Consider the following 21,437-nt stretch of genomic DNA (forward strand, 5'->3'; position numbering starts at 1 on the left):
AGTAATAGATGCCCACGTAGAATGATATATAGTATATACTAATTCTATAGCAGTTTGTTATCAGTTAATTTAATTTAATTCATTTATGTCTATGACTAACGCCTTTTCTTGTACTTATGTATAGTATTAAGTAATAGATGCCCACGTAGAATGATATATAGTATATACTAATTCTATAGCAGTTTGTTATCAGTTAATTTTTAATTCATTTATATGTCTATGACTAACGCATTATGCTTGTACTTATGTATAGTATTAAGTAATAGATGCCAACGTAGAATGACATATAGTATATACTAATTCTATAGCAGTTTGTTATCAGTTAATTTAATTTAATTCATATATGTCTATGACTAACGCATTATGCTTGTACTTATGTATAGTATTAAGTAATAGATGCCCACGTAGAATGATATATAGTATATACTAATTCTATAGCAGTTTGTTATCAGTTAATTTAATTTAATTCATTTATGTCTATGACTAACGCATTATGCTTGTACTTATGTATAGTATTAAGTAATAGATGCCCACGTAGAATGATATATAGTATATACTAATTCTATAGCAGTTTGTTATCAGTTAATTTAATTTAATTCATTTATGTCTATGACTAACGCATTATGCTTGTACTTATGTATAGTATTAAGTAATAGATGCCCACGTAGAATGATATATAGTATATACTAATTCTATAGCAGTTTGTTATCAGTTAATTTAATTTAATTCATTTATGTCTATGACTAACGCCTTTTCTTGTACTTATGTATAGTATTAAGTAATAGATGCCCACGTAGAATGATATATAGTATATACTAATTCTATAGCAGTTTGTTATCAGTTAATTTTTAATTCATTTATATGTCTATGACTAACGCATTATGCTTGTACTTATGTATAGTATTAAGTAATAGATGCCAACGTAGAATGACATATAGTATATACTAATTCTATAGCAGTTTGTTATCAGTTAATTTAATTTAATTCATATATGTCTATGACTAACGCATTATGCTTGTACTTATGTATAGTATTAAGTAATAGATGCCCACGTAGAATGATATATAGTATATACTAATTCTATAGCAGTTTGTTATCAGTTAATTTAATTTAATTCATTTATGTCTATGACTAACGCAGTATGCTTGTACTTATGTATAGTATTAAGTAATAGATGCCCACGTAGAATGATATATAGTATATACTAATTCTATAGCAGTTTGTTATCAGTTAATTTAATTTAATTCATTTATGTCTATGACTAACGCATTATGCTTGTACTTATGTATAGTATTAAGTAATAGATGCCAACGTAGAATGACATATAGTATATACTAATTCTATAGCAGTTTGTTATCAGTTAATTTTTAATTCATTCATATGTCTATGACTAACGCATTATGCTTGTACTTATGTATAGTATTAAGTAATAGATGCCCACGTAGAATGATATATAGTATATACTAATTCTATAGCAGTTTGTTATCAGTTAATTTAATTTAATTCATATATGTCTATGACTAACGCATTATGCTTGTACTTATGTATAGTATTAAGTAATAGATGCCCACGTAGAATGATATATAGTATATACTAATTCTATAGCAGTTTGTTATCAGTTAATTTAATTTAATTCATATATGTCTATGACTAACGCATTATGCTTGTACTTATGTATAGTATTAAGTAATAGATGCCCACGTAGAATGATATATAGTATATACTAATTCTATAGCAGTTTGTTATCAGTTAATTTAATTTAATTCATTTATGTCTATGACTAACGCATTATGCTTGTACTTATGTATAGTATTAAGTAATAGATGCCCACGTAGAATGATATGATATTAATTCTATACTAATTTGTTATGAGCAAATTTTATTTAATTCATTTATGACTATAATGTAAATGACATGATGTTTGTTATTATGATGACGTAATATATTTGGTCCCATTTGAAAACAAATGGCCTTTCTTCGTACATGATATTATTGATTTATTTTCAATTGTTAATAAGGCCAAACAAAGGCTTCAAATTCCGAGGAACTCCACTTCAAAGTCGACGAAAGTCCATATTCGAGCTCTAAGAATCCGTATCAGCATCGTGAAAGAAATTTCATTTTGTTTTCTTGAATATTTTGTAAGGCTATACCCTTATCCTTTTTTTAAATATATTTTGGGCAAACTCGCGACTTTTTCTATACCTCCCAAAATTATGAAAATAGAGTACATTGATCTTCTAGTTAAAAATCACACATAATTATGTTCTGATTCGTATACCCATTTGAAAGCAAATGGACTTTCTAGGAAGCGATTTTATTGATTTATTTTTAATTGTTAATAAAGCCAAAAAGAGGCTTCAAATTCCGAGGAACTCCACTTTAAAGTCGACGAAAATCCATCTTTGAGCTCTAAGAATCCGAATCAGCATAGCGAAAGAAATTGGAGAAAAAAATTGTAATGCTATATATATATGTACCCTTATCATTTTTCCAAAATGCGACTTTTTCTGTATCTCCCAAAATCATGTAAATGGAGTAGAGCGATCTTGTTCAGTGTAGGGTTCATGCAGTCATGTTAGTTTATAAATGGTACTGCCAGGTAGCTAAACACAAGATTGTTCATTTGGAATCATCGGTTGTTGTGTGCGATGAGATATATGCAACTCTGTAGATTGCCATCTTGTTAGTCTAGTTGAATTCTTAATACGTGGTAGTTTCAGTAATATGTCTGTTGTACCCACAAAGCAAGGAATTACAATAGTCAATTTACTTACTTTTAATGAATGCATGAACAAGTTGTTCTAGATGTTCTACTGTTCGAGATAATTTTATTACTTAACATATACATCACGGCTAGCATTAAGGTCAAGAGGAGCGATGCAATTTTCTTAAGGTGGAATTTGCCTTGCACTTTCATTGAAGTAGCAGGCCACCGAGACAATTTTTCAGCTTTCAAAACGGCAACAAATGTCATTTTAAGAACTTGGGAGGGCAAGGCTTATTTCAAATTGTAAAAAAAAAACGTGCAGGAATGATACGTGACAGGAACGGTTCCTTTACACATTGTGATGGATCTGAAACCCATAGGTCAACATCTTCAATAGTCCTGCAGCTATATTTCTTGTCTGGAGTAAATACCGCTCGAGTTTCGGGAAGTTTTGATCATTGCTTATAAGGGTACGTCTACTCACCTGATATAAAGGACACGATTTTGAGGGCATTTTAGAAAGCAGTAGAGGCACCAATGGACATTTATTGTTGGACCGTCGATTAATTTCAGCCTTATAAACAAGTAATGCAAAACATGAGAATGCATATTAACTCAGTCAGAGAAAACACTGCAATATGTATTATAACATAGATCTAAGAAAAACAAAGGTACAGATCTAAATCATACCTGAAGAAGAATAAAGATAGAGTGATTTAGAATTAACCATGACAATATAGATGATGTTACATTAAGTGCACAGATAAATCATATAAATCATCTCAGACCCCCCAAATATTCTCACCAAGATCTCAGACGAGAACACATAGTCTCAATTAGATCAAATATTGAAATGCACAAAATCTCGCTAAGATCTAAGATGAGATCAGATCAAAGCATGCCATGATTATTAATTAATTAATTTATTAAGATTTTAATTAGTTAATTAAGAAGAGTTCATAAAGATTAACTCTATGCTATGATCACAGCACTGTGTCTGACGGGACTTGGTCCAAACCTTTGTGATCAAAGCTGCCTAAAGTTGTGGTATGGTTTATTTCCATCCTCATATTCCTTCTTTCGTTATTTTGAGTGAGATCCAGATAAAGTCTTTATACACAAAGCAATTTATATTATAGGTAAAATTTAGAAAGTATCAAAATACGTGGTAGTGTTCGTTTACAAAAGTATTCTATGGCGACAAAATTAAAGCTCCTACGGTTCCAACTAAAAGTCACACAAATATGGAATACCTAAAGGACACTCCAATTTATCAATATAAGCTTTCCGCCCTTCTCTATCTCCTTGAGAACAAACTGCACTTTGAAATTCGTGAGAGTAATCACGTGATATCACAATAATGATGACGTTTGGCGATTTAGCTCTGATAAATTGAAAATGCTGCTCATCTGTGGTAGTTTCACTTCACAAACACATCTGTATTTGGTTGTGTTGTACATTGCTACGATCTCTATACTAACAATGGCAATAAATGCTTTTAATTAGTAGGTGACAAAGAATTATCTCTTTTATCTTTTTCAAGATCGCTGAGTTGCTTATATGAAGCTTAAAGGGCATGTTTTGGGGGAGATATTACAATTTAGAAAACAATTGATCAACGTTAACCATTGTTTAAACGTACAATGAGGAACCGACGTCATCATCGAATTAAACATAAAGGAGCATCCACAGATTAAGATTGTTTTAAAACTGAATACCTAATAAGACAGGCATGTGGTATCTCCAGAGTGGCTGAAAAAAAAGAGAACGTAGAAATGTGCATAAATTAAGGGCAGTGATTAAAGCACATTACACTACAGAGAAAATGTCACGTGATATATCTTCACCATGAATAAGATAAAGTGGGCGGGTGAGGTATGCTGGACAATTATTTGTGTACTTTGAACATTATTCGATGTTAAATTATAAGAGATAGGAGAGATGTGCGCTTGTCAATGTACATCTATGACGTCACACACGCTTAAGTCATTTTTCTTTCTACAAAGTGTGACTTTTGTCTGAAAACCCAAATCACGAAAGGGTTTGCAAACCAAATGTAAGTGTTTGTAATGTATCATCATTTATACATTATTTATACATTAATAATGTATCATTAATTATACTTTAACATCGATGATGTAACGATTCCAGAGGTAGCTTTCTAGAATGAAAAGATTTAAATAAATGTATATATAGTATAGAATGTAACAATTTGTAATATAATAATTTAACATGTAAATAGATGTGATGTACTTAGATGTTTTGAGATGCAACTGCTTTGTGATACAGGTCATTATGAAACCATTTGGGGTCTACTCTACTTCCGCCATTTACGACGTAGTACTTATCAGGGATACACCTATATTGTAAATTTGACTTTTTGCGTCGATCGCTTCAGCTTTGACTGTTTCAGAAATAACATTCACCACTGTTGATGTCATTGAATATTAAAATATTTAATGATCTCAAGTTATACCATAGATAACTGAAGTGTGTTGGATTTTGTAAGGTGACTAAAATAGCAAGTTACAGCTGCAAAGAGTGCAGTGTGTTTATTGTTGGTATCTATATTCTAAACCGTTGTGAGTTATACGTTGGGCATCTGAAGTATGAGAATACTTCCCTATTAAAGTGAACGGATTTTGAAAGGTTACATAAAGCAAGTTACAGTTGTAAAGAGTGCAGTGTGTTTATTGTTGGTATCTATATTCTAACCCGCTGTGAGTTATACGTTGGGCATCTGAAGTATGAGAATACTTCCCTATTAAAGTGAACGGATTTTGAAAGGTTACATAAAGCAAGTTACAGTTGTAAAGAGTGCAGTGTGTTTATTGTTGGTATCTATATTCTAACCCGCTGTGAGTTATACGTTGGGCATCTGAAGTATGACAATGCTTCCCTATTAAAGTGAATGGATTTTGAAAGGTTACATAAAGCAAGTTACAGTTGTAAAGAGTGCAGTGTGTTTATTGTTGGTATCTATATTCTAAACCGCTGTGAGTTATACGTTGGGCATCTGAAGTATGACAATGCTTCCCTATTAAAGTGAATGGATTTTGAAAGGTTACATAAAGCAAGTTACAGTTGTAAAGAGTGCAGTGTGTTTATTGTTGGTATCTATATTCTAAACCGCTGTGAGTTATACGTTGGGCATCTGAAGTATGCGAATACTTCCCTATTAAAGTGAACGGATTTTGAAAGGTTACATAAAGCAAGTTACAGTTGTAAAGAGTGCAGTGTGTTTATTGTTGGTATCTATATTCTAAACCGCTGTGAGTTATACGTTGAGCATCTGAAGTATGACAATTCTTCCTTCTTAAAGTGAATGGATTTTGCACAGTTACATAAAGCAAGTTACAGTTGTAAAGAGTGCAGTGTGTTTATTGTTGGTATCTATATTCTAACCCGCTGTGAGTTATACGTTGGGCATCTGAAGTATGACAATTCTTCCTTCTTAAAGTGAATGGATTTTGCACAGTTACATAAAGCAAGTTACAGTTGTAAAGAGTGCAGTGTGTTTATTTTTGGTATCTATATTCTAAACCGTTGTAAGTTATACGTTGGACATCTGAAGTATGACAATGCTTCCCTCTTCAAAGTAACGGGATCAGATCTTACGTCTGGTGTGTTTGAAGACAGAAATACTAAGGATTACTTTATGCAATTACATACCTCTTTAGACAGAAGAAAACGTTCGTGAAATTGACAGAGAACATTGTACTGGAGGAATATGAGTGAAGCCCACATAAGTAAAGTTATAATAAGTATCAACCAATGGTGTGATATTGCATATATACTCACCAAAGAGATTCAGTAGTTTCTCTATCGCAAGAAAACATGGTTAAATTTAAGCAGTCTTTGGAGATCGGTCCACATTCTGCTGTACCTTCAGGACATGGATCGAGATCTTGAAAACGAATAAAGAGGTAATATTGAATTGTCACGTGACAAACAACAAGCTAAAGACAGAAAAATTAAATCACATGACAATAGAAGATTATGGCCAAATATTGAAATGAGAAGTAAAAATATTGGAATGAGAAGTTTGTTGCTTTTAGATGGAGAAGTTTGTTGCTTTTAGATGGAGAAGTTTCCTGTTTAGAAGGTAGAATATTCTTGCTTTAGAGCTGGTTATCAATGTTACAGGTTATAACTGCAGTATTGTTCTTGAGTTTTGTACCCACATGTGAATAGTTCTCATATTAATAGAATTAAACTCAATAGAATAGAAGTTTTGTCTATTTTGTTTCATAAAATGTGCTACTTGAGGATCGCTATATAGCAACCCAATGATCTCTAAGGACCCATGCGGTGGATCTTTTGTAACATTATTAACGGGAATAACCACATAAAATACGGATCCAATCAAGTGATATTTCTTTGGAAAAGAGTGACATGTGTGGACACTTTGCAAACAACATAATACTTCATGTTCTTGTGCGACGGATGGCATGCCTCGCGCCTTACGAGGCCAGTCAAACAAAGCTTTTAGCGCGCATAAACGTAACATTAATGTGAATAGTGGTTTCGTGAAGTGACGTTCGTACGGTATTGAGTAACTGATTAAACAACGGGAAATTAGAGGCAATAACGTGATCAACTCCAAATTAATAATATTAATAAACTTTTACGTTTTTAGGATTTGTTCATACATAAGGAGATGCTCACGTTCATTTTACCAGGCCCTTAGCCAGAGTTTTACTGTATTTTGGTACAATTCTTGGGAATTTTGTGTGTTTGTGTTTTGTTTCAGCGAGGGGCTAGATGCAAAATGTTGCTATCGTTTTCAACATTTTAAATATTTGAGTACTCCAAGTTTAAATGTTGCTAGTGCACGGTTTTGCAGGGTGTGTTTTAAAACGTAATCCATTAGGGTAAAAGTCTGCAGCATTTGCGGGTGCAACCTCTGCCCCTCCCCGCGTCCCTCCAACTTACTGCAGTTGAGTTCATCAGATCGGTCATCACAGTCGTGCCCCCTGTCACAGCGATTGCTGGTATGTGTGCACTTCCCATTATTACATGCAAAATAACCCTCGCGGCAAGCTGGTGACGAATTGAGAAGAAAATAAGTCTTTATATCATTCTACAAGAATTTATGAAGATGTTTCACTTTCACAAGTTTTAATTTCTTTTGATAGTTCAGCAAAGCCATCCCTGTTGTTTTGTTTTTGCTAGCGCATGCGGTCGGTTAATATTTTGAACTGAATTATTAGTGCCACTGAAGTCAGTAAACTGATCATTTATTTGTATTCAATACAAACTAACTCATAAGAAGTGTTTTGGAGAATGGGTTATACCTGTTGTGCAGTTTACTTCATCCATGTCTGTGGTGATGCAATCTTCTTGCCCGTCACAAGTCCATGATAGCGGGATACAAGGACCATTTGGGCACTGGAAATGAGATGAAGTATTGCACTCTAGAGCAACGAAATGTCAAATTAATCATATTATAAATCAAATATCACTTTTTATATGGTTTTTCTTTCTGTTATAGGAACTAAAGCGACGCATTTTCAACATAGGCAGTGGGGTAGGAAGGTATCAGTTCGATTTTTTTTACTCTTTTCATCCAAAGAGTGACTCCATTAGCACAAATTGCAATTATTTCTCTGAAAATGTCTTCTTTTCGTAACATGTTGTCTTTCGGATCAAATTTCCGACATTGTTATTGAACTATACTTGATTATTTTCAACATGTTTTTTTTCACATCACTTTTCATTCTTTTTCTGCGGGGGCGGGGGGAGGGGGGTTAATTAAAGTAACACTTTTGTTATCTGAAAAGTGACATTTTGTTGCAAAATTAAATAAAATTGTAATTAAAATGTATCCTGCTGTATGAACATTAAAGGTGACCAGAACCATGATCTCTAGCTTATCTGCCAGAGTTCTCGTGAAGAACTACTCCCTCAAACAGCTATAAACAATTTTTCTGCTCTTTGCGAGATAATATTCATTAGAAGACATTTTGAGTTATATTAGAAGAGAGAATAGACAGATCAATTAAGTCCTCAAGAGATGTTTGTACACCGGGTTCACACGTACCACACAAATCGGGGTCTTCATCCGACGTGTCGTTCTTACAATCTATTACACCATCACAGACTTGATTCTTGCTTATATTTTCTTGGTTGCTGTGGCATTGAAAATATTCTAAAGAAATAAACCAAACGTTTTAGGTTATGTAAATTGTTTGACAGCGTCAAAATAGTACTCTGCAGGATTTCTACATTTTGTTAATGGATGGATATTTCTCATTACACAATTGTTATTTATGTTGTTTCAAAACGTAGCCCAAGCCTCTGGTCAAATTTTTCTTAACTTTGTTATAGATATATATTATAATAAGAGAATATTTATTAAGATTGACATTATGATGGATGGATGGATAGATGCCATGGATGGATAAAAATATATATATGTATAGAGGTTTACATAAAAGAATAATCCAAAGCGTATTGACAGGGACTATAGTAAGATATTAAGAATTAGTATATAAGACACACACAGAGTAATGAAAGGCATTCAGCAGTCAAAGCAAAATCAGAAACAAATAAATAAAACACTCAATCAATCAATGAATCGTACTATATAATATAAACGACGTTAAGACATACAAAAACAAGATCAGTCATAAACTTATATTTATATTTATGTCAATAAATAAATATATATATATATATAGATTTGTTTGTTATATCGTGGCCATCACGTGACCATCACCTGACTGATAATTATTAGCCAATGTCCTTCTATTAGGTGGTTCTAACTCCACCCATTACTCACCGCAATCGACCTCGTCGCTTAAGTCTCCGCAATCGTTTTTTGTGTCACACCGGTGTGCCAACATTTGACATATTCCATTGTCGCATTGAAACTGGTTCTCTGTACACTCTGCACAAGCGAAAAGTCACAAAGCAAAGGATGAAGTTCGATAGCATGTCCATGTTGGCGGGTGGGTGGGGTGGGGTGGGTGGGTGGGGTGGGGTGGGGTGGGGGGACATGACTACCAGTAATTAAATGTTCTGTAGTTTCATGATATTCACCTTTGAAGTTTATCAAAAACGTTTACTAACTACATACATGACACAATTACTAACTACATCAGAACACGATTACTAACTACATCATAACACAATTACTAACTACATCATAACACAATTACTAACTACATCATAACACAATTACTAACTACATCATAACACAATTACTAACTACATCATAACACAATTACTAACTACATCATAACACAATTACTAACTACATCATACCACATTTACTAACTACATCATAACACAATTACTAACTACATCATAACACAATTACTAACTACATCATACCACATTTACTAACTACATCATACCACAATTACTAACTACATCATAACACAATTAATACCTACATACATAACACAATTACTAACTACATCATAACACAATTACTAACTACATCATAACACAATTACTAACTACATCATAACACAATTACTAACTACATCATAACACAATTACTAACTACATCATAACACAATTACTAACTACATCATAACACAATTACTAACTACATCATAACACAATTACTAACTACATCATACCACATTTACTAACTACATCATAACACAATTAATACCTACATACATAACACAATTACTAACTACATCATAACACAATTACTTACTACATCATACCACAATTACTAACTACATCATAACACAATTAATACCTACATACATAACACAATTACTAACTACGTCATACCACACATACTAACTACATCATAACACAATTAATACCTACATACATAACACAATTACTAACTACATACATAACACAATTACTAACTGCATCATAACACAATTACTAACTACATCATAACACAATTACTAAATACATCATACCACAATTACTAACTACATCATAACACAATTACTAACTACAGCATAACACAATTAATAACTACATTGTAACAAAATTACTAACCACATCATAACACAATTACTAACTACATCATACCACAATTACTAACTACATCATAAAACAATTAATACCTACATCATACCACAATTACTAACTGCATCATAACACAATTACTAACTACATCATACCACATTTACTAACTACATCATAACACAATTAATACCTACATACATAACACAATTACTAACTACATCATAACACAATTACTAACTACATCATACCACAATTACTAACTACAGCATAACACAATTAATAACTACATTGTAACAAAATTACTAACCACATCATAACACAATTACTAACTACATCATACCACAATTACTAACTACATCATAAAACAATTAATACCTACATACATAACACAATTACTAACTACGTCATACCACACATACTAACTACATCATAACACAATTAATACCTACATACATAACACAATTACTAACTACATCATAACACAATTACTAACTACATCATACCACAATTACTAACTACATACATAACACAATTACTAACTACATCATAACACAATTACTAACTACAGCATAACACAATTAATAACTACATTGTAACAAAATAACTAACCACATCATAACACAATTACTAACTAAATCATAACACAATTACTAACTACATCATACCACAATGGGTTTCGTCACTGTCGTCTGCACAGTCTGGCTCGCCGTCACATTTTCTTTCCACTGGTATTTTACCAATTCCATCTGAACACGTGTAATTGTCTGTGGGCGAAAAAAACAACACAATTGAGCTCATCGTTTTAGACACAATGAATTAATAAATTTGTCTTGTTCTACCTTTACAATTCTCCCTAAAACGCTATTAATTACTGAGAATTGACTCAAAATATGCGATTTTGTGAAGAGCTTTTCTGAAGGGATCGCAGACCCGGTATCCCAAATGTCCGTAGGCCGATATGTAAAAAAAAATGGCGTTGCGTTAATAAAATCTTTCCAATTTCTTCTGCAATGAGAATCATCTAAAAACATAAATTTCCCTCCATCCAACGAGACTAAACGTTACGTGTCTAACCATAATATGTATTCTACTACACTTGGTAAAGTTCTTCATTCATAGAGAGCTTTTGAGATTTTCCAATATTGCCATTCTGATGACGCCAGGTGTCATTTGACTCCCACCAAAGACAATCATAATTTTGTACTCAATTTAAGGAAGTATCGGGTCTTGCAATGTTACGTTCCTCGAGATTTCATGCTGGCGCGAAGGCGTCAAACACACACACACACACGAGTTTTTGTTTCTCTCCCTTTGTTTTCTCATTGTTAGATTCACGTACCCATAACCTTAACATAACCCCTTAACAATAACAAATTCTTCTGGGGACTAACTGATTCTTTTCACTTGGCATCTGGGGCATGGAAGTTCCTTGAATGTTCTAGTCCTCAGTCTGGCTGCATAAGAAGTGGATACGCACAAACACACGCCGACTCCACTGCATAGGTACCGGTTTGCCTAAGGCTAATCGAACAAAATAACATATCTGTGCGAACCGTTCGTAAAACCTCCTGATAAAACTTTATCAACGAAGGCAAGCATAGCGTAGACTTTTGTGTAAAAACCGACTTCACCGCACTTGGGTCCGTGACTAACCACACCAGTGACGAACCAGCTGCGAGATGTGTTCTCATAACACACCAGGGCCCCTCCGCTATCACCCTGGAAATACAAAAAAAAGGACATGTCAGACGAGAAGTCAACAATCACTTGGAAATGAGTGGTCTCATCGGACTCACGAGAGACTAAAGCGTCCCTATATAGCTAGCGCCTTCACCATGATGGAGTTGTTGCGTGAATATTTCAAGTCTAGTAACGGTGCACACAATAGGTTATTGTTTCCGTCTATTGTTCGTTTATATGGGCGTTGGACTCCCAGATGTGTTAAACGTCTTTTCATATTACAGTATTTGGGGGGTTTGTGGGTTTTTTTTTCTTTCCTGCGGAAACAATGAAGCCTCCTACTTTCAGTGTCTGCTTAAAATGTAACTTTCAATTAGTCTAAAGTTAATACTTCTGTTTTTACCTGCATTCACACTTTTCCTTTTTATTTCTTAAATCAACACTTTCAGGTATCTGTAAATTCATAGATTCATTTTTCTAATTAACACTATTGTTTATCTTTTTCCTTCCTCTTACATATCCTTGATATTTAATGCTGCTATCTTTATTTTTATGAGAATGTTCAACGGTATCGTATTCAAAATAAGGATGCGAATTTAAGAAAGTGACATTGTATATAGTCCAGCCACCTAAAATTGACGAACCTGAGCTGTTGAATGGGTTATTTATATTTTGTTTTTAAATAAAAATGTTCAATAAACACAACTTGGTCTAATAGCAGTGATTTCTGTAACGGTCTAAACGATATCATTATGTTTTGACGTTTGCGAAATGGACTGTTTCTTCAGTTGAAATACCTTGCACGGTCCGTAATTATCGCCTTTCCATACTCCAGCACAGAGCTTCTGGTCCGTTACAAGTGATAGTTGGTATCGTGAAACATTTCTTGCATAACTTTTGCATTCTGTCTGTGATAGCAGCGGCACACTGCTGTACTGCAGACTGTCAGAGCTGTGTTCATCTTTGAAACAGATAGAATATGTCATAAAAAACAATACCTGCAGCTAATTGGGAGATCGACTAATTGGGAGATCGACTAATTGGGAGATCGAAAGCGGACTTTGGTGTAAAGATCTACAACTTGGTGATGCAAGATGAAGCAAGACTTATAATCTGACATATTATTTCAATTGAAAAATATTCAACAAAATGTACTTAATACTGTTGGACAGCAACAATCGCCGACCACCCTTACATAGGGTATGGGGTTCTAGTTGAACCTTCCCTACCATTGCACCACCCTCCCCGCCCCTGTACTATTGACATATTACAATGTTTATTCGATACAACTTTTATTCAAGGGACTGCCTTTCCAGCGTCTTGGTTCATTGCACCAAAAGTAAACGTACAAATAATGCCAGTATTAACAAATACTTTAGAAAGCAACAAACTCATGGAAATGTATTTCCGAAACAATAAATAAATCCTTCAAGAGTTAGGTTGTTAAAATTCTATTCAACTTTTAAATAAAAATATTCAAAAATAATAAAACATTTGTCAACTCATACTTTGAATTTGTTAGTTCAATGCGTAAAGTATTGACTTACTATTAGATATGTAATACTGCCCCCAGCCAGCTGCATAACATTCTGCACCAGGTTCAAATGCATCATCTTCGATCTGGATACAAGCAGTTTGAATATATGGGCCAAGAATGAATGGTTCGGCTAACTTCAAGATAATAAAGTCGTAATTATCTAAACTGCTTTCGGCCGCGTGCAGTGGATGCATGAAGATATCGGTTACTAGTCTAACTTCAGCCGTTGTCTTTGAGTGTGGAGAACTGTCTGCACCACTGTTCAGCGTGCCGGCGGTCACCGTTAAATCGGCTGCAGTAGCCAATTTACGTTTTGGCCATTTGTCATAACTAGAAAACAAATTCATGGAATTATAAGTTTCCCCGGTTGATTTGTATAGCATTGCTGGCAAAGAGTAACACTTCATACGCTCATTATGACCTCAGAGCCACAAAGCGGTACTGGTTAAACCACAGCACAGATGAATGGAGCTGTATACATAATACTGTATAGTTCACGCCACTTCCATGCTCTCAGTAGGCCGTACGTCGTAAAAGAAGTACAGCCCGGCACTTAAATTGACCCAGGTGTTTCAACGACATTTCTCAAAAATCAAAGTGGTAAAGAATTCAACATGGATTTGACAAAAGTGAACGCTCTACATAGTAACTAAATATACTTTGTACCTAAGGTGAACCAGGAGTAACAAACAAAACAGCTGGATCACCCCACCCGACCCCCATTCCACCCCCCCACCCCACCCCCGAAATTGCAATAACATTGTTCACATCAAATGGTACATTCTGAGACATATATACTTAGACTATAAGTTAGTTCTATAATTAGGTCTACACACTATACTGTCCAAGTACCTACCTTTGAAGTTTTGTGTGAAGTTGAACCGCCCTTCCCCAACAACCCCACACCACCAACCACACATTTCCCATCTCCCACTTGGACCCGCGCCTGATTTGCATTGTAACTTACAAACAGTGTGCAGCGGTAACAACCCAGTCAGAATCGATAAGAACACCGGAACAAGGTGGACGGCCATTTTCTTGTATATTGACATGCCAAGGCCATTGGCCTATTCTAGCTTCGTCGCCGTTGGTAACGCGCTTTCGTCGTCGCATATCCTGATAAAGAGGTCGCTGTCCACATTCTCTGACTTTGAAGTAACTCGGTCTGGTTATCTGCAGATTACTGCGAACTAAAATATTGAAAGGAATGAAAATATAATCATCAGAAAGCAATTGACAACTTGTGGGGAAATATCTGCAAGGATAACAAAGAATTGTACGTCATCAAAAGAATATTGACTGTTTAACAGACAAATAAAAACGGTAGTCAGTTATTGCGTAAAAGCGGGGCGCACTTGGTCTTTTAAGGTAGAGATCTCTTAAAAAGAAACTCTGTCTGAGGCTAAGGAAGGCTGCCAAGCGTTATAAGAACACTTTGAAAAATGTAAAAAAAGAACATTTGACTACTTTGCATCGACAATTAAGGCAAATGCGTAGTTCCAACCCTAAGCATTACTGGGACGTGAATTGTGGGATTACACAATCTGAATGTAATTCATGCTTTGTATGAGAATGCTAAATCGTGTGTGTTAAACGATGGTGAAGCGTCATCCTGCTTTCATTGTAATAGTGGGGTGAGACAAGGGGCCAAGGGCGTAGGAACCGGGGGGCTGGGGGGGGGGGGGCGCCAGCCCCCCAGTGAAAAATGTGGAGGGGCGGAAGTATCATTCCGCCACCCCCCCCCCGCTCCGCAAGTCAGAAAACCCCTTTTTTATTTCCAAATGAGAAAAAAAATCTCATTTGGAGCACCAAATTGCATCTAAGGCCAGGTGAAAATACAAAATTAAGTATACAAAATGGAGTGGGTGTTGAAGTGTGCTATATTGCACCAAATTGCATCTGAGGCCACCTGGAAATGCAAAAAATTCCAAAGGGGAGGGGGAGACCCCCTCCCCTTAGACCCCTCCCCCAGGCCGGCCATCAGTCTTCAGCCCCCCCCCACTCAAAAGTACCTTCCTACGCCACTGCAAGGGGCCAATTTGACCCCACTGCCTTTTAGTATTATTCTCAATGATTTTGAAAGACATTTGAGCAATTGTTACAATGGCTTAAGTATGCTTTCCACGTCCATGAAGGGTACATTAAGTACTGACGATGTTGAAATTTCTTTATATTGTTTACCTTACAGACGACACTATTGTATGAGCTGAAAGTCAGATCGAACTTCTAAATGCTTTGACGTTCCATCAGCCCCCCCCCCCCTCCCCCCACCCCCTCCCAACCCCCACCCCACCAGAATACATCAGAATTTACAATGAATAAACATAATGTGGGCTAATATTACCTGATGTTGGAGCACATGCACTGGACACGCCCAAGAACATTATAGGCACCATAAAACCAAGCAGACAAGATGAAGCCATTCTAGATGAGAAAAGAAATAAAATATCAGATAATAACGTCATCAACCAATTCATTACGACAAAGTTATTGACAACCCGTTTACCACTTAATCCAGATATGTTTTCATTTTATTCAAGTTAACAATGATTTGTTAAGAAAGATCTGTATAAGTTGCTTTGTTTTGTTTTTTTTTGCCCAGAAACGTGTCTACTTGCATGTGCTAAATTAGCTTAGGCTTACACGTACAGTAAAGGTTAGGCTTACACGTAGAGTAAAGGTAAGGCTTACACGTACAGTAAAGGTTAGAAACAAACAAATGAAATATGTGACGGATCGGTTACATCGGTGGTGTCTAAATTCATATAATTTTAAGATATTTAAAAAACGTCGAAATTCGAAAGAATGTACGCTAATCATTCCTTTTTTTACGTGTACACAGTGCATTTTTTTCAACGTAGGTTTACGGCTACCACGCTATATGTATGGAGATAGATTTTGATCGAAAGTTATATTCCAGGTTATACTTATGCTATTCACCACTATAGTGTTAGTGATTTTATATTCATATACGTACGACTATTCTATAAGATTCTCTCGCCGACTTCCCCCCCCCACCCCGCCCCACCCCAACAACAACAGATGCTCGGGCTGTGAACATTTCTGTAGAACAACAACACTGACACTGGAACCTATACTGCCATTTCATCATAAAAATGCTGTTTCAACCTGCCGATGTCATGCATGGTAACCGGGAATCGAGCCCAGTGTAACCTGCCTATGTTATGCATAGTAACTGGGAATCGAGCCCGGTGTAACCTGCCTATGTTATGCATGGTAGCCGGGAATCGAGCCCGGTGTAACCTGCCTATGTTTTGCATGGTAACTGGGAATCGAGCCCGGTGGAACCTGCCTATGTTATGCATAGTAACTGGGAATCCAGCCCGTTGTAACCTGCCTATGTTATGCATGGTAACTGGGAATCGAGCCCGGTGTAACCTGCCTATGTTATAAGTAACCGGGGGATTTCTTACACGGTAACGAGAAGTCAAACCTGGCCTAATCAGTCATGTCATAGCGAAACTGAAACTAAACTTAACGAGATGTCAAATGACAATCTAAAACTTACGTATAACAGCTAGCTAGTACAAGAATCTTTGGGAAAGGGACATGGCGATTTCGTCGTAGTACCTTTAGTAATGGAACCGCAAGCAGCTGCTAATCATTTCCAGTCTTCAGTGATTCAAACGGAAGTAAATGGATATCCTGGTGGCCTGAGCACAATTTAAGAATAAACCCCAATCACAACAAATCACGATAGATGGAGGATTCAATAGGGCCACCAATGTAGGCCTCAAGAGGTCTACAGATTAATGTCCTCTTGGGAAACGATACTGTACGAAAGCGAGACCAACACACACACAAACACACAAATCGTCCTTTTAAGTTAGGAAAACGTACAATTTATATATAAATTGATGATACGCTCTATTAATACCTTGAAATGGACTCCCGACCAGCAAAGTTAATACAAAGTTCTTCTGCTTTTCTGGCGACACTGTAGAACTGTTGGACAGGTAAATTCTGACTGACTTCTACACAACCAGCTTGTTCCCGTGCGAATGGTTTAAAACGCAACAACTTAGATTGCTCTCAAAACACAACTAATTGGAACCAAGTACAAAAGCCGACGAACTGTGTTTACAAAAAAAAAGGATTCCTAACAAGCTTGACGTCAGGAAACGAATATGAACCGGTGTGTTGACACAGCAACCATGTTCGTGATGGGTATGCATAGCTTCATGGCCGTAACATCTATGACAGCTTCCTGGACGATACTGAACTTCCTACATCTGGTTTACATATAGTTATCGATCAACCCTAGGAAGATCAGTAACCTTGTCATTAATTATATCGCACACATGTTTAATCAATTAATGTGTTTATTCATTTGCACCCTGCGTTAGGTGGTAAGGTCGGAGCGCGACTATATTAAACCATTGTTTGTGTGCGTACCGCTGAAGAGAGTACATTATAATATGCAGGGGAAGAGGATCCCATTCGTCCCCCGCACTCACCCCTTCCTCCCTTGATTTCCACCCCTTCGACAGTTGTGTAAAAACTAAAAAAGTGCCTTTGTAACAAACAAAAGTGCCCCTTTCCACTTTTGTAATTATTTAATTATCCCTTTGTAATTGTAAACTCTTTTGTTGAGAAAGTAAGAAATACACCAGTTTGCGGTACAGAATGCGCAGAGGACTCATTTAGTCTGGAAGTTTTATGATCTTGTTACTGTGGTTTGTCACTTCAAATCAACTCACATGTTCTACTGCCCCTAGTCGAAGATTTTGCCAAGAGTGGGGCCGGAAGTATAGGCTGTTGTTACATGTCGGTTTGTAAAAACAATCACGTCCTCCACACGAGCTTCACATTGTGTATACACTTTGCAAAATATATCTTTAGGCGAAGTTCCCAAAACGCTCCAATACGAACTTACAGTAGAGTAATATTCTGTTCCTTCTCACTGGATGTTCTACTCCTCTGTTGTGTTATTTAAGAGAGGGAGTGAGCGATATATCGAGGAACAGCGGAAAACTGTGATGACGGAATGTTGTAGACGGATCCCAATTCATATAATCTACTCCACAGAGTATACATCTTTTGCAGCTAGAACACTTAGGCCTTCATACCCTACACACATTGTTCAGATCCACGGATCCAAACCTTAAAAATACCACTCATCAATCGAATCCTTCTGAGGACTTGGTGATTCTTTGGTAATGACGTCGGAGGACGTGGAATTTCTTTGTTCAAGTCCTCAGTTAGAATAAAAAGCAAGTACAACGGAACATGTCCTTTTGTTATCTGTGAAAGAGTTGCAAATCACAAACCTCGCCATCATAAATACGATAGATAGGCTTGCTTCTCCTTAAAGGAAAGCAGCACAAAATAAACATGAGGATATATTGTGAGAATGAAAATAAAGAATTAGTGACAGTGGGGGGGGGGGTCATCTCCTCCCCTTCCTCCTAAAGTTATGTTCACAGCACAGATCATCAATAATTTTCACCGGACATGGTGGTGTTGCAGTATAGTTTGTCCTCTGTAGAAATTTTCCGTCCAAACCATATCTACCAACAAAATATTGTCCGACCGTACAAACTATCCTTGATATTAGGTCGGTAATGATACACCATAGGACATGGGTTCCCCCTGCGAGAATACCAAGGACCGATAACAACTTCAAAACTTGATTAATTATGCATCATGAAACTTACAAGTATAGTTCGAAACGTAGACCAGACATAAAGTAATTCGGAGCCAGTTGATAGTCGTTTTCATAATACAAGCAGAGTCCATTCAAGTGGGTCTCCGTAGACTCCGTGCTTTTGCTGCAATGGCGGCTGACTTCATCTTCCAATTTAAGAACAAAATGGAGGATTCATCTCCTTCTGCAAATACTCCTTGCGAAACGCTCCCCCCCCCCCCCTGTTTGTTTAAGAATAGTGTGAACTTCTTACAGCCTTGAGGGAGGATTTATTTACGATAAAGACGAGGGGTCAAGCAGGGGTGCAGCTATTGTGAGAAATATAACATTGAATTCCATTTCTTATAGTTTATTTGAATAAAAGAAAAGAACAGTTCAAATACAATAAATCTTTTGTATACCTGCGTCTGGTCGTTGGGATAAAACATTTTTCATTTCGTAGACTATACGTATTGGTCTATAGGTAGAATAGTGTTGTGGGAAGTAGGCCTACGTAGTTCGTCGGACCGGTGGATGAATAAGAAACGACGTTTACTTTGTGTAAGCCTTTACGTACTATGGTGAGAACATGCACGTTGTAGGTATACCAAGGAGTGAAATATTATGTAGAAGTTCATGTTTGTGTACAGGCTTGACGATCGAGGGAGGTTGGGTCATGGGGCTACACCTCCGAGATTGCTGATCAAATAGTAAGTCCGGGGAACTATACAATTAAGGATAATGTATTCGGAAGTTCATAATAACCTTACGGGAAAATAAAGACCTCAAGAAAGAGTTTCCGGTGACATAATTACACCCTGGGCCGACAAGGCTATTGACGCCACATACTTAGACCCCTCACCTAGAGGACATAGCGCCACCAACCTCAACCCAACCCGAACCCCTCATGTAGAAGACATAACCCACATCAACCCAACCTGTACCGAGATGGCGGTTGCCCCTTGCCTTAGCCTTGACACACAAAGTGGCGACTTATTATATGCATAGAGCTATAAACCAGGTTTATAGCTCCATGTTATATGATATATCATCGCGCCTCGTACTTGTTTTCCCTTCTTCGTTCGCGATTTCAGTTTGATGGCGCTATACTGCATTACCCAAATGGCTTGTATCATACGTACACTACTGAATACAAATATTCGAAGAGTAGAGGGAGTGCTGCGACACTCGCAGTCAGAGCCGAATATATATATATAGCTCTGCATGCACGCAGTAGTAGAATGCCAATTACAGTGAGTGAAACAATTTAAGCGGTTTGTAGCTAGATCATTTGCAACATAGAGATATGATAAATTATACAGGTAAGATACTTTACCGACGAGCCGGTCGGGGGGGGGGGGGGGAGAGGGGGAGGTGGCGAGGGGGGTTTTACTCGAAATTCTTTGTCCAAGGAAATAAACGATAACTGAAGGTTACCGCCACTCAACACTTCTTAAGTTCTCATCCCTTATACAAAACAAGCAACTCTGGCTATTACCAGGTCCGGTAATAGTCGTAAATAAATTTAAACAAAGGGTAATAATGTCACATTCCTCTTACTATTCTTAAAATGCAGTATAATTGTTTAACAGTCTATTTACGTTATTCCAATATATATATATATATATATATATATATATATATATATATATATATATATATATATATATATATATATATATATATATATATATATATATATATATATATATATATATATATATATATATATATATATATATATATATATATATATATATATATGTATATGTATATATATATATATATGTATATATATATATATATATATATATATATATATATATATATATATATATGTATATATATATCATCTGTGGACAAATGATTGAAGTATAACACAAGCTTAGTTTCCAGTAGAAGCCATCTATACACAC

At 36.0% G+C, this 21,437-nt stretch overlaps 1 protein-coding gene across 3 annotated transcripts; it reads right to left on the reverse strand.

Moving 5' to 3' along the window:
• Window positions 1-3,328: 3,328 nt before the first annotated feature.
• LOC139984659 (uncharacterized) lies at window positions 3,329-17,977 on the reverse strand. 3 transcript variants are annotated; one of them, XM_071998647.1, is made up of 14 exons: window positions 17,773-17,977; window positions 17,466-17,548; window positions 16,219-16,298; window positions 14,842-15,064; window positions 13,885-14,204; window positions 13,135-13,298; window positions 12,211-12,376; window positions 11,323-11,421; window positions 9,495-9,602; window positions 8,754-8,861; window positions 8,008-8,127; window positions 7,646-7,753; window positions 6,512-6,617; window positions 3,329-4,462 (listed from the first exon to the last, which is right to left on the reverse strand). In XM_071998647.1, the coding sequence occupies exons 3-14, from the start codon at window positions 16,295-16,297 to the stop codon at window positions 4,429-4,431; spliced, it is 1,635 nt and encodes a 544-aa protein (XP_071854748.1). In that variant the 5' UTR covers window position 16,298; window positions 17,466-17,548; window positions 17,773-17,977; the 3' UTR covers window positions 3,329-4,428. The 3 variants fall into 3 exon arrangements, with proteins under 3 accessions (XP_071854748.1, XP_071854747.1, XP_071854749.1); XM_071998646.1 differs by having other exon boundaries at window positions 17,404-17,548; window positions 17,773-17,976; XM_071998648.1 differs by lacking the exon at window positions 17,466-17,548.
• Window positions 17,978-21,437: the final 3,460 nt, after the last annotated feature.

This window comes from Apostichopus japonicus, chromosome 17 (assembly GCF_037975245.1).
Source record: "Apostichopus japonicus isolate 1M-3 chromosome 17, ASM3797524v1, whole genome shotgun sequence".
Lineage (NCBI taxonomy): Eukaryota > Metazoa > Echinodermata > Holothuroidea > Aspidochirotida > Stichopodidae > Apostichopus > Apostichopus japonicus.

Coding starts and splice junctions, on each gene's coding strand:
- LOC139984659 (XM_071998648.1), bottom strand. CDS start 16,297: ATGGCTTCATCTTGTCTGCTTGGTTTTATGGTGCCTATAATGTTCTTG. Junction 13,299..13,884: donor GCAGTATTACATATCTAATA/GTAAGTCAATAC, acceptor TCTGTTTCAAAG/ATGAACACAGCTCTGACAGT. Junction 9,603..11,322: donor CAGTGACGAAACCCATTGTG/GTATGATGTAGT, acceptor TCGCTTGTGCAG/AGTGTACAGAGAACCAGTTT.